The 13,803-nt window shown below is 36.4% G+C and overlaps 1 protein-coding gene across 1 annotated transcript in view; it reads left to right on the top strand.

Annotated features, from left to right (window-relative positions):
* The first annotated feature begins 1,991 nt into the window (after positions 1-1,991).
* LOC125682218 (uncharacterized) overlaps positions 1,992-13,803 on the top strand; it is a 72,809-nt gene continuing 60,997 nt past the window's right edge. Inside the window, exons 1-6 of the mRNA XM_048922675.2 lie at positions 1,992-2,407; positions 3,627-3,724; positions 3,899-4,111; positions 4,332-4,430; positions 5,175-5,311; positions 5,469-5,676. Of these exons, the coding sequence (XP_048778632.2) occupies positions 4,084-4,111; positions 4,332-4,430; positions 5,175-5,311; positions 5,469-5,676 (472 nt within the window). The 5' untranslated portion in view covers positions 1,992-2,407; positions 3,627-3,724; positions 3,899-4,083. The remainder of the gene's footprint in view (positions 2,408-3,626; positions 3,725-3,898; positions 4,112-4,331; positions 4,431-5,174; positions 5,312-5,468; positions 5,677-13,803) is intronic.

The raw sequence follows: 13,803 nt of genomic DNA, 5'->3' as shown, positions 1-13,803 counted from the left end.
ATAGCAATGCATGACTGATTCATCTTGTGCTTGTTCGAACGTATCTGTGTATTGAGAGATGACCAGTTCACTGATTCGTGACCAACATTTGATCCGATTACCGACCTAATCCCCGGAGATCAGTGACATTAGAAAGAAACGACACACTTCATATTCCTTTAATAAAAAATGTTCAATAGAAAAATTTCATTGATTTACGAACAATCCAGCTTTCAGTTTTGTTTATTCTATCACACAATCTCACGGGTAGAATCTGCGTTTTATATACTCTTGGAAACTGTGGCTAGTGCCCATGTCAATACAGTCGCTCTAAACAGTACTCGTCCTTTGAAATACGAATTAACTTACTAATAGGCGCTGATAGACGATTAACTCCCTGATGCGTATCACGAGGTTCGAGAAGTGATGACCGGATTCCTGCAGCATCCATTAAGTGGAAGAAAATTGATCACGATGACTCTGTGACAGGATATTAAATGTGGGGGTTGAATTTTTAAAGTTCCATGCGCTACTGTGCAGGGTTTCATTCAAGACTTCGCAACCACTGACAATCGTAATTGTCCGTGTAGGGAAAAGCGATGAAACATGACCAACTATTTTACGGCGATGTGGATAATTTTATCTATATACTCAAAAACGGTAAGGAGCATTTTTAGAGAGAAAAATGTACAAACACATTTATATTTGTGTAAGATTAGATTAATTAAGGTTAGACATTAAAAAAAATAGATATCCATAACAATTTAACAGATAGTATCACCTGATTGTCGTAAATGCGCTGACGTGATACAATAGGGGCGGCATAATGGGAATACACAATACAGAGATTGTTAGAATGGATCTAGTTCAGGGTATATAGAGTCGGTACAAAGCATGTTAAATACTGTGCTTAATAATTCTACTAAACCAATAACAACAACCCCCTACCCGCAATATATATACGCATGGGGGCAGTCACCCAATATACCCTTTTTTGTGTTACAAAATAACAAATGATGGTCTTTGTAAAAAAAAGGGGGATTCTTGAAAATGGGTGTCATTAACGTAACAACCTACAGTAAATGACGGCAATAGCTTTCTAGACGATGTCTCTCAGTATCCCGTGTAAACTGTCAACCTTTTGGTTTTATTTCTGTGCGTGTCATGGTATCGTATACTACACGTATGTATATTAATCATTCGTTATTTCAATTCAATTCCATTTATTCACTCGAAGCATGCTAGATGATACATGGGGTACTAAATATAATAAATGAAAGAAAAATTGTCATTCATGTGAAACAATGCATTATGCATGGGTAGCAGTAAGGTACATGATATAGGTATATAAATATCCACGGTGATAATAAGAAATTACGAGGAACAGACAATTTCAAAAATATTTGAAATAAATCCGCGAAGACTTCTTAATGCCTTCATATTTTGGCTTGACGAACGTTCAAAAAACTTCCAAACATTTGGTCTTTCATAAGCTTTCTCTGTATCTATAATGCTACCTTGTGTACCCCCCTCCCCCCCCCCCCCCCCCCCCCTCGTGGGCTCTTGACTGACAATGGAGTTGTATTTGCAAAAACATGACAGCAAAAAACACTTTCAAATTTTATAATAATTAAGAAAAATTGCTGTTTTATATAAAAGAATATTTAGTTGAAATATAGATATTGGCTCACTGACTACGGAGTCTTTCTATAGTAACGATTGCAACGTGCACCATAAATCACCTGGGACCCAATTTGTACATCCAAAGGAAAGACCAGTTCCTATAATATACACAACATTGTGGTGTGTGTGTGTCACTATGTTAAAATTCCAGGGCCGTAAATTAACCTTCAATTTGGAGGAGGCAGGAAATTAGGCGGGGGTCTGGGGGCCGCCCAGGCCCCCAGACGCTGAGCACATTTTGTGCACACTGAACACGTTTCGTGCAAAATCCTTGATTCTAGGGCCTTCTAAGATGTTACTTGACTAACTCATTCTAAAAGAAAGATTTGGAATGCTTTTTAAGGGAGGTATCATGTTCTTAGTTATTGGAAACAACATAAATTCTAATGAACTTTAAATTTTAATTTTTTTTGGCTCAAAAGTTGGAGGAGGCAGCTGCCTCCTCCGCCTCCATGTAATTTACGGCCCTGAATTCTCTCTATATTGATGTAATCTTGCATAACAAAGATTTTTTTTTTTTTTAGGGAGGATGTGAAACACTGGAATTACAATGCGATACATCACGTGGTAAAGTGTTTAGAAATAGAATAGATGCATGTTCACAATAATAATATTATCTATTCTTGATCCATGAGATGTTTATTTACATGTAATATCTTCCAGGGTGGTATAAAGTGTTGGGAAAGTGTCTTCTTAAAATTCATCAAAACAAATCGTGGAATGAAGCATCCAAATATTGTTCACGGTAAGATACACACATCTCCAGCATTGTACACACTCAGAGAGAGAGAGAGAGAGAGAGAGAGAGAGAGAGAGAGAGAGAGAGAGAGAGAATTTTAATCATTTATCCGCTATTATTTTCCCAATTCCCCTAAGTGTTTACAATCAAGCTTTTAAAGACCAATCTAATACTCAACATTACAACAATACTCAACATTACAACATTAACTGAGTAAGTTATGAATTCCCAGACTAGTTTTCTGTCAGTGGGACACAACCATGCGTGCGGATCCTCTTCCCACTGGACAAGTGAGCATAGAATTAGTGGATCTAGCACCCTCGAAACGGGGTGCCAAAGGATAGCAGAGGGTTACGGTCTCCGAACGACATCTTTCTGTTTACTGCCCCCAGACTTGAAAATCCCTAAAGTAGAAAAATAGTTCTGTAGGCATTTCGGGGGATAATGATGGGATTAAAACATTACAAGGGGGATTTTTTTTCCTATCCTATAGAAGATTTTGCACTTTATGGTTAATATCAAATCATATCCAGTAACGTCTACTGGCGTGTAATGACGAATTGCTCTAGATAATCCCTTCTAGGCGCTGTCAAAATTGACCCCCCCCTCCCCTTCGCATGACGTTTATTTGACCTTGACTTGAATTCTTTTTCAGACAAGAGAGATAAGCATTTGGATACTCCCTTAACTCATTGTTGCTTCAATGAAGAAGTTCTATACATACTATATTCTCAAAGACTTCTTAAAATTTCTCGTTGGAATTAATTCGATCACCCCTTGAACTAGTCCGAAATATCTGACGTTTTTCTGACTTTTTTTTTTAATGATTTTGACATTTACCGTAGCACGGTAAATATCAAAATCATTAAAAAGGCCAGGAAAACGTCAGATTTTTCGGACTACCCTTGAACATGTTGTCAAACGAAAAAAATGAATTATGCATTGAAACACACTGACACACACGTGCGCGCGTGCGAGAAGATTAATTAATTCCCACGTGATGTACGTTTATTCCGTTTCTAGCTGCAAAACTGTAGCCCTGAGAAAATACCCCTTTCTTGAAGTTGCAACTCATGGGTTATGGCACGACATCGAATCTATTTAAAAATAATAATTTGTCATCATCGAACGCTACCGCGAAGGTCGGCCAGCATGCTCTTTGAAATCGAACGCTACCAAGAAGCGCATTATAAAAGATACTCTGTGTAATCACTCTTTTCCTCAGATATGGGGCAAAACTTGCTGAACCAAAGGGTATAGAAGTCGGCGCACTGTACAGTGAGATCGCCAGTAGAGGGACGGACATAGAAGAATACTGGATAGGTATATATACAGTACATAGACTTGTTCATGTAAGCTCACAATCTAACGGCCACTAAAAACCTCTTTGAGTAAGCCTATAAGGAGCTACAATTTGTTATCAAACATGTATAGGGTGAATTATACTGCAATCTGCACCACAGTTAATAGCTAACTCACTAGCTTTGATTGTTGTAGGTTATAACAGAATTGGTTACAGTGGTGGTAAGGACACGGTTGGGTACTGGAGTGACGGTAGGGAGGCGTCGTTTGAAGCTGGCGATTGGGGAAATTTCCAGCCAGACTGGGGATGGGGAAGCTGCGTGTATGTGGACGGAGAGAGGAAATGGAAAACGAAGTCATGCGATGCATTACTGCCATCTATGTGTGAACGACAGGCCTGTCCGAAAGGTTGACATTTTTTATGTATCGCTGTGTGTGCACATCTATAGATTCTAAAGTAATGAGTGTAAATGCAGGTGATATTTTAGAAGTTTTGGCAAAAGAGAATACTTGTAAGTTTGTTGATTAATTCCCTAGTGAGAAATTCCTCCGTCATCTTTTCGCCAAAGTCAGTGATATATTATGTCTTGTAAAACTTTCATTGGCCAAGATTTATGATTATCTATAGGAACTTTTGGTTGTGCTACAACAGAGAGGTGTGTCGGAGCAGGCAGTCTGTGTAACAGCATTGATGACTGCGGGGACTGGTCTGACGAACGAGACTGTGGTATGTTGCCGTCTATACACTAAAGCACCTCCAAATGTAATGGGAAATTTCTTGACTATGCAGATGAATGCACATAAATACACATGTACAACAGATTATTCGCAAAACTTTAAAACAAAAAATGAACTCAAATCTGAGTAGAATACCGGTAGATGAGCAGAATCATTTGAGGGAGAAGGAATAAAGGGGTCAGTTGGGATTTGTTTCTTTTGCCAGATAGCTCAGTTGGCAGAACCACAGGACCCCAGGTTCAAATCCCAGTCTGGTTGACTGCAATTCCCCCTCCTGTTATAGATTGATTCTACCTCCCTCATTATATATTAAATGCCTGGCTACAGATGTACCTTCTTATAACTACTGCAGATATACGTATTAGTCACATACTTGTCACAACGATAAAAGATGGGAAGAGGATTTGGGTGCAGATGTCAAGGTCACAGTTAATCATGGAATGTAACAATGTACTGGGCACCTATAGGTCAAGGTCATAATCATTTACTGGATGTAAGCAGTGCTGTTAACACCATATGAAAAATACCTTGTAGTTTTTCTACTCGTGGTTGGCACAGAGATGACAGGAAGGGGAAGAAAATTACAAATTAATGACGGGGTCAAAGGTTATGTCAAGTGAAGGTAACAGTCCGTGATTGAACACAGGAGATGTAGTGGATATCTAGCTTCATATTTGCTACAGATACATTGTAGGTGGGAATGAGAATAGATTTGTATGGTTTGAATTTTCAGCAACAAAATGCACTTTCCACCAGTATGGCAGTGAAGGAGTCATTCAGAGTTTGAACTATGGAGTTAACCAATATCCAGCCAACACAACATGTGTCTGGACAATAGAAGGACCTGTAGGGTCACAGATACAAGTGCAGGTACCACACCTAACATACATAAATGTGAAACAAATATATTACAAAAAATGGTGACTGTTGCATTATTTAAGTTGTCAATGGTGTTCTCCAGTCCTCTCTTTACTGCTTTTTTTTAAATGCTACTCAAAGTTTTAATGAATGATGAAATTTTGAATAGGTAACTGATTTTGTGACGGAAAAGAACATTGATTTGCTCGAACTTTGGGAAGGTAGTCTGACTTTAGCTGGGAGTGATTGTTTGACCAGACTGTCCGGAAACCAACGGCCTGATGGGATACTGCTGAGCTCTAATAACTTCCTGATAGCAAGGTTTACAGCTGACTCATCTGTCCAGTACAGAGGATTCTCTCTCAAGTGGACCAGTGGTTAGTCTAGTAATAAGTGCTCTAATTTGAGTGGGAGTTCCATTATGACAGTCGTAGTTTTTCAATAGTGAATCTGCTGATCACAAGTTTTGAGATACAGTAAAATATCTCTATCTCGAAGTCCAAGGGACTTCGAAAAAAGTTCGAGATATCCGGGGGTTTGAGATATCCAAAATCGATCTTGAATATTTTTTGGGAGGATATTGGATACATAGTATGGTATTTGCATCATAAACAACAACCCCGTTTCCGTTTCTTATAGTTTAATGCAAGTTGATAAATTAATATTGTGGAATTTCAAAGACAAACATTTCGGTTTTTTTTTTTCATATCTGTAAATATCCCATTGAATTCACAATGTGTTTCAAAATTAAGATGATCGTGCAAATGTGTATGCTTACTGACTGATGTCCAGGCTCGACTGGGATGTAGCTATTGCGTTGTAGTGAAAGAACTTATCATGTAAGAAACAAAAAAGATGGATTTTTAAAAAGAACTTTTAAATGTTTATTAAATACAATACCCTATTAAGTACAACTAATATGCATGCTATTTTATACAATACTACAAAGATACGAAAAATTCAGATTTTTGAAAAATGTTCTACAATGTTTTATTCAATGAACTTTTCTGACAGCATCTAAATCTTAGTCCCCGAAGAACAGCGTAATGGAGGTCTTGAGACATTTTGTCGAATGCTGAAAATTTCATGGGTCTCTATTTATATGCTACTGTGATCCAAATTGTTTGATTTCAGTTCACAATGAATATTTTCGTGTTTTCTCTGTTCTAGTTTTGGTGATGAAGCGTGTATTATTAAATGCGTTCTCATTATTATGGGCATTACTTTTTTTTCAAGCGCACTTCGACAATTTAGTGCGTTTATCTAAACCACATGTTAATGATATAGCGTGTATCATTCAAAACACCGTCCCTGGAATCGGGCGTGTTAGGTCATAATTGGTGGCGGACTTCAGAAGCTCTGTAATGTTGGGAAGGCTTCACTAATTACCCAAGCTGTTGAACCAATTATTGCAACCTGGGTCTACCCGGAAAAGGCGAGCGTGGATTAGCAGTCGATTTGTGTAGCCGGGGGCGTGAATGTGTGACTTAACGACGCCAGGTATGGTAAGCAGAGCGGAAAATTGACTGCACTTCGAGATAAACCAGGTGAATTTAGGGCATTGGACCTTGAAAATACTTCGACATAAGCGGGGTATTCGAGATTACCGTGTTCGAAATATCCGGAGTTTTTTAAATCATTTATATAGGGAACACGGCCGGGACCAGCGGTCGACTTCGACTTAAGCGGGGTATTCGAGATAAACCATATTCGAGATACAGATATTTTACTGTAATTTAAATTATGCAATTCAAACACAGACACTAAACAAACTTGCATGTGTAGTAAGTCATAACTTTTATGTCTATGTTTCTAATTTTTGCAAATACACATATATATGATTGGATGCCAAAAATGAAAATCCCTTGTGTTTATAGAAAAAATCTTCTACACAAACAATACAATTAAAATGTACGTCAACGAATGGCATGCGTTGATATTCATTACATTTTAAAAAAGATTTCCAATACACTGATAATGATATGTTAGTGAAAGTGATTGCCTCGTAAATTCATTTTAGCTCACCTGAGCTATATATATATTTCATTTTAGCTCACCTGAGCTATATATATATATATAGTTTTATTCACCAATCAAGGGCCCTCGGGGGGCATGTACAGGTTAACAAGCAATTAATTGTAACTATGAAAATAAATAACAATCATTCAGAAGTACTACCGGTAATACTGACATAGTTCACACTTCTGCACTGCACATATCTCTAATTATATATGAAATACTGATTACAGACAAGATTTAGATTAACAACATGATAAATAAAATAACCGAACTGCTACACACATCAGTTTCTGGGTCAGCAGATAATGATAGTGTTGTGTGAATACATATAAAATTGTAATCAAATCGGTATAATTATATTTTAGTTAGTACAGTATGCAAGTATAAAACACATGTACATGTAGGATCCAGTTGTTTTGAATGTTTTATGCTAATGCAGGGAGATTAGAATAGAATAATTATATAAATGAAAACAATTGTACGAAATGTTAAAGAAGGCATGAATTGTTATAAGCTCAAGTGAACTTTTCTGATCACCTGCTTGGTGTCCATCTCTGTTCGTAAACTTTGCACTTTTTCAAATTCTTCTCCACAACCACAGAGCCAATTTCAATCAAACTTACCATTAAGTATCCTTTACTTAGGTAAAGGGGATTCAAAATTGTTCAAATGAAGGGCACTCTTTTCAAAGGGGAGGTAATTAAATAGTGAAAATATGGTAGCTTCATTTGAAAATCTTCTCAAGAACCACTGGACCAGAAAAGACAAAACTTGCGTGAAAGCTTCCTTAATGAGTGGAGATTCAAAATTGGGCAAATCATGGCCCCCTGGGATAGGATGGGGCCCCCCACAATAGGGAATCGAAGTTTAACTTGGAGTTTCCGGGTATATAGGAAAAAATCTTTTGAAATCTTCTCAACAAGAACAGCAAGGGCATGATTAGTTATATCAATATGCAAGCATCGATCACCAGAAAGTGCAGATTCAAAGTTGTTTAATTTGTGGACCCTGGGGGTAGGATATAAATCCACATTAGGGGATCAAAGATTTACTTGGTAACATTTAGTAAAAAGTCTTTCAAATTCTGCTTCTACAATGAACAGCTAGGTCATGAATACTCATGTTCATAGGCAAGCAGGAGGTACAGATTCAAAGTTATTGGAATCAATCACCCTTAGGGCACAGGGATAGACATTAACTTTCAAATCCACTTGCAGTTTTACACTCAGGAAAGAGTTAATTATACCTATTAACAATACCCTTTGGGAGATTGGGGTAAGCAGGGGGTGGGGGGGGGTGTATTCTTAGTGAGCATTGCTCACGGTACCTCTTGTTAAGGTCTTCCGTAACAACGGAAAACCTTCTGCTGATTGTGCTGGTTAAGATTATTCTTATTATTCTTTTTTTTCTTATTTTTCCTAGACGCTAACTTTGAAGCTTCATATCTCGTTCTTTTCTGCATGGATTTTGCTCAAATTTTCAGGGTTTATAAACTTTACAGAACAATTTTAAAATCATGTACTACATTTCAGAAATTCTCTTCTGTTCACGAGTTATTCCCCTTTGAATGAAATTTTAGGGGCTTTAGTTTCCAGACAAAGGCTCCGAGACTGTATAAGCTTGAGCAGAAAATGCATTGAAAATGAAAAGTAGGAGCATTGTAGTTGTGCACATCGTTTTTTGTTTTTTAATTACAGCGTTTGAAATGGTGGTTGACAGGGTTAAAAAATTAGGACGCCTAAAGGAGCAAAAAATTACACATATTTTCCTTTGTATCTTTTAAACTAAATATATTTTGTTAAGACATTTAGAACAAAAGTTATGCAAAATGTTAAGAGCTTTCTTTTGATATCCCTAAAAAGGGGCTGGCCCCTTAAATTAGGGATCTGGGGATCTTCAAAGTTTTCGCTTTATAACTCAAAAACGGTAAATATTTCGATATGGCTTTCGCTGGAAAAGTTGTTCTTTAACATCTTATTGATCTCATAAACATAATATTTTGTTCGAGTATTGTGTTATATATGAGTAAAAAGCTTGACCCGCAAACAGGTAACCGTATCATTAGGTAGGTGAAGGGGGAAAAATATGCGTATGACTTAAATAAACTTACTTTAATTGATAAATCTGACTTCATGAAATGCTAATATTCTTTTAAAATAAGGTTTTAACGTGATCTATGGTTCCTTTGAAAATCATCTATTGACAACTTTCTTTTTTTTATTATTTAGTAGCTTTAATATAAACAATCGTTCCAAAGAAAAAAAAAGGAAAAGGTTATCTCTTCTACGTTTGTTATTAAAACAACGATATATTTAATTGAAGAAACAAACCTTCAAGCATAGAATAACTCAGTCATTAACTACACGCATCCTACATAATCGCGGGGTTTGTTTTTGTTTACATTTACGTAACCGCCTCGAGGAACCATCGCGTGTGAACCAGGGCATGTACACAAAGTAAACATTGTCGTCCTAAATATAACACAGAATGTTATGTTTATGATCATATTGGATTTTTCAAATAATTCAGTCTTTCCAGGGATGTATATACTTGTTTATACGTCCCTGGTCTTACGTTTGATTTGTTTTAAATTCAAAACTCTAGAGCATTGAGTCAGGCATCAATTTTAAAATCTGCAATTTAATATACAGTTCGTTTCTCAATCATGTCTAATTGAATGTGTGTTTAATATCGGAGATTCATCGCTGCTGGACTAACGATCTGTGATTTCACACTACTTTAACTGAACACACAAGCTTTACTCAAATTCTTCGTTGTGAAAAAGAAAATGGATACATTTTACAAATATAACGAATTATTTCTGAACATGTTTTGAAATCAATAGTTTATAATCATGATTAAACCAAATCTAAACATGCGTATAGAATATTCAGAAACCCATGGCTGACCAGTCTCATTTCAAATGATTTGTTGATTTATTGTTTAAAAACAATGACTTTGATTAAACATTGATTCAGAACTCCTGGTCCAAATTATGTAACTTCGGCATGTCCCCCTGGCGTGAAATTCATACGCGACTTCTGTGCGCACTGTGCACATAATATACCTACATGGATTTTCATGTTAACTGAGGCTGCATTAGGACCTGACCCAAGGACATATGGTCAAGTTCAAGGTTTTTATGTCACACAGCTCTGACGGAAGACCTCTCGTTGCTTTGCAACGAGCTTTGCTCTAGTTCTTCTTAGTTTTAGTGGAACAGCGTTCATCGGACCTGCTCATTCATTTTAGATCCTCTTCATGTTCTGCTGGAAAAGTTGTTCATCTTGTAAAATGTGAATGAATACTATCTATTCTTGAACTTGAATTGCCTTTTACAAATGACTATGCACTAGCGATTGTTTTCAGTTTTTAAATGCTCGTCTTTAGACGCGACGTATTATGGTACAGCGATGTCTGTACATCTGTCCATCCATCCGTTCAAGGTTATCTGTTTCTAATTTTATTTCTGTCACATATCAAGCTGAAATTTGGTATATAGCTTCTTTGTGGACCACTCTAGATCATATTGCAATTTTGATCCATTTCATCCGCTCTTGCAGGAGTTTTGCCCCTTTATTTGAGAATTATGTTATATGGAGGGTACATAATTTGTCCAATGAACTTCTCCCACAATTTTCAAGTGAGGATCATCTTGTTTTAATGAGTGTTTGTATGGGTATTAAAGATGTGCATGTGGGAAGGAATTCGATTTTTTTAATTTTTGAGAAAATTACAGGTTGTTGAACATCTGTTTTGAGGAAATATTACAAAGACAATACAAGAGTTGTTTGGTGAACTCCTCCTACAGTTTTCAAGTGAGGATCATCTTATTTTACAGAGTATTTATATGGGTATTGAAGGTGTGCATGTGGCAAGGAGTTTAATTTTTTTGAATTTTTAAGAAAATAACAGGTTGTTGAACTTAGTAAGTTTTGAGGAAATATTACATAGAGAATACACGATATGTTTTTTATTAGTTGTTGTCTGTCGTCCTTTAACAACTTCTTCCAAGAAACTACTGGGCCATTCTTGACCAAATTTGGTATATAGCATCTGTAGGTGAAAGAGACTGGAAATTGTAAATTTCATGACCCCTCCCCCCTACCCTAAGGGGCCTTAATTTTGGGGTAAAAACTGTAAAATTGATGTATTTCTTTAAAAATCTTCTTTACTCCTGGGCATCTAGTAGAGAAAGTGAGTATATAGTAATGATGAGCAAGGAAGCTTCTACCTTTATTGTAAATTTCACGACCCCAGGGGTAGGGGTTCTGACCCCAGGGTGGGGCCAAACTTGGTATATAGTGTTTTTGTGTAAAACTCTTTAATAACATCTTCTTTAGTGCTATTGATACTAAATTGAAACTAAATGGATATTTAGAAAGAGCAGGTAGTCCTTTACTAAAATTGTAAATTTGATCAATTCAGGGGTAGGAGTTTTGGTATCAGGGTGGGGCCAAAATGGTCAGTTATTAAATGTGTGAACAATAGAAATTTTTAACTTTTTCTTGATAACTACTATTCCAATTCTTATCAAATTTGGAATGAAGCATCTTTGGGACAAGACGGATATAAACTGTAAATTTCAGGATTCCTGCACCCCTGGGGCCTTAGGGGTGGGAAAAAACTGCCCAAAATTGACCAATATTCAAAAGTCTTCTTCTCTATGAACACATGTTTAAGTATAACTAAATACATAGTGGTGTAGAGCAAGAAAACCTCTACCAAAATTTTAAATTTCATGATCCCCGGGGTAGGGGTTCTGACCCCAGGGTGGGGCCAGACTTGCTATATATAGTCTTTATGTGTAGTGCTATTGATACTTATTTGAAATTAAATGAATATTTAGAAAGAGCAGGTACATGTAGTCCTTTACCAAAATTGTAAATTTGATGATCCAAGGGGGAGGAGTTTCGGTATCAGGGTAGGGCCAGAATGGTCAGTTATTAAATGTGTGAATAATAGAAATTTTTAACTTCTTCTTAATAATTATTATTCGAATTCTTTTCAAATTTGGTATGAAGCATAACAAGGGGGACATAAATTGTAAATTTCAGGATTCCTGCACCCTTGGCGCCTTAGGGGTGGGGCAAAAACTGCCCAAAATTGACCAATTTTAAAGATCTTCTCTACAAACACACATGTTTAAGAAAAACTAAATGCATAGTGAAGTAGAGCAGGAAGGCCTCTACGAAAATTGTAAGTTTCATGATCCCCAGGGTAGGGGTTCTGACCCCAATACAGGGCCAAACTTGGTATATAGTGTTTATGTGTAAAACATTTAAATAACATCTTTATTGCTATTGATACTAAATTAAATTAAACTAAATGGATATTTAGAAAGAGCAGGTAGTCCTTTACCAAAATTGTAAATTTCATGATCCCCGGGGTAGGGGTTCTGACCCCAGGGTGGGGCCAAACTTAGTATACAGTTTTTATGTGCAAGTTTGCTGATACTGTATAAAATTTAAATGCATACTTAAGGAATAGCAGAAAAGGATATACAAAAAAATGGTGAATTTCACAACCCAGGGTTTGGACTCTAGGATGGGTCCAAATTAGTCATATTTAATGTTTTAATGTTAATACACCTATAATATTATGTAAAGCCTTTCATCAGTGTATGCACTTTTGAAGGCATAGAAGTTTTAAGAACACATCTTGTTTTATACTGTTGCATAACATTAGAATTTAGCTTTAGATATTCAGAACAGGAATTTTTTTTTTTTATAGATTTTATAGCCCTTGGGAGTAGTGATACTTTTTCTACTAGTACTCAGGTGACCAATAAGGCCTGTGGGCCTTCCACAGTTTTCAAGTTAGGACCTTCTTATTTTACAGAGTATTTGTATGGGTATGGAAGATGTGCATATTGCAAGGATTTTGATTTTTTTTTTCAATTTTTAAGAATATTACAGGTGATTGAACTCAGTCTGTATTTGAGGAAATATCATTTTAAACAAAGGGCAGGGTTTGTCCTTATAACTCCTCTCACAGTTTAGAAGCAAGCTTGGCATTTGTAAGTTACTTGAAGATGTGCATAGTGCAAGGATTTTGATTCTCAACAATTTTTAATTTTCTTTAACGTTTTGAATATTTGCAGGTTGTTGAACTTGGCCAAATTTGGGGAAATATTTTGCAGACAGAACTCTTGGTTTGTCTACCTAACTCATATCACAGTTTTAAGCTAAGACCTTTATTCATGTGATGCAAAAAGTATGTCACAGCCTGATAATTGGTGATACTATCTGAAGCAAAGTTCTACAAATCATGGCTTAAGAAAAACACCCTATGTAGGCATTTTCACAGGCGTATTACGTACCGTTTGTAGTACTCTTGTTAACAGATGGTATGGTATATACCATACCATTCTCTGAGGCAATCAGTCCTGAAAATTCAGATATATGCTTTACAGCATGAAACCCTCCTTTTCTTTTCAATTCATATTTTTGTTTATTTTCATTCCGACTTTTCTGTTTGTTTCT

The sequence above is a fragment of the Ostrea edulis genome, chromosome 2 (assembly GCF_947568905.1).
Source record: "Ostrea edulis chromosome 2, xbOstEdul1.1, whole genome shotgun sequence".
Classification (NCBI taxonomy): Eukaryota; Metazoa; Mollusca; class Bivalvia; order Ostreida; family Ostreidae; genus Ostrea; species Ostrea edulis.
Note: the sequence above shows the minus strand (reverse complement) of the source record. Positions and strands in the feature narration are given on the sequence as shown.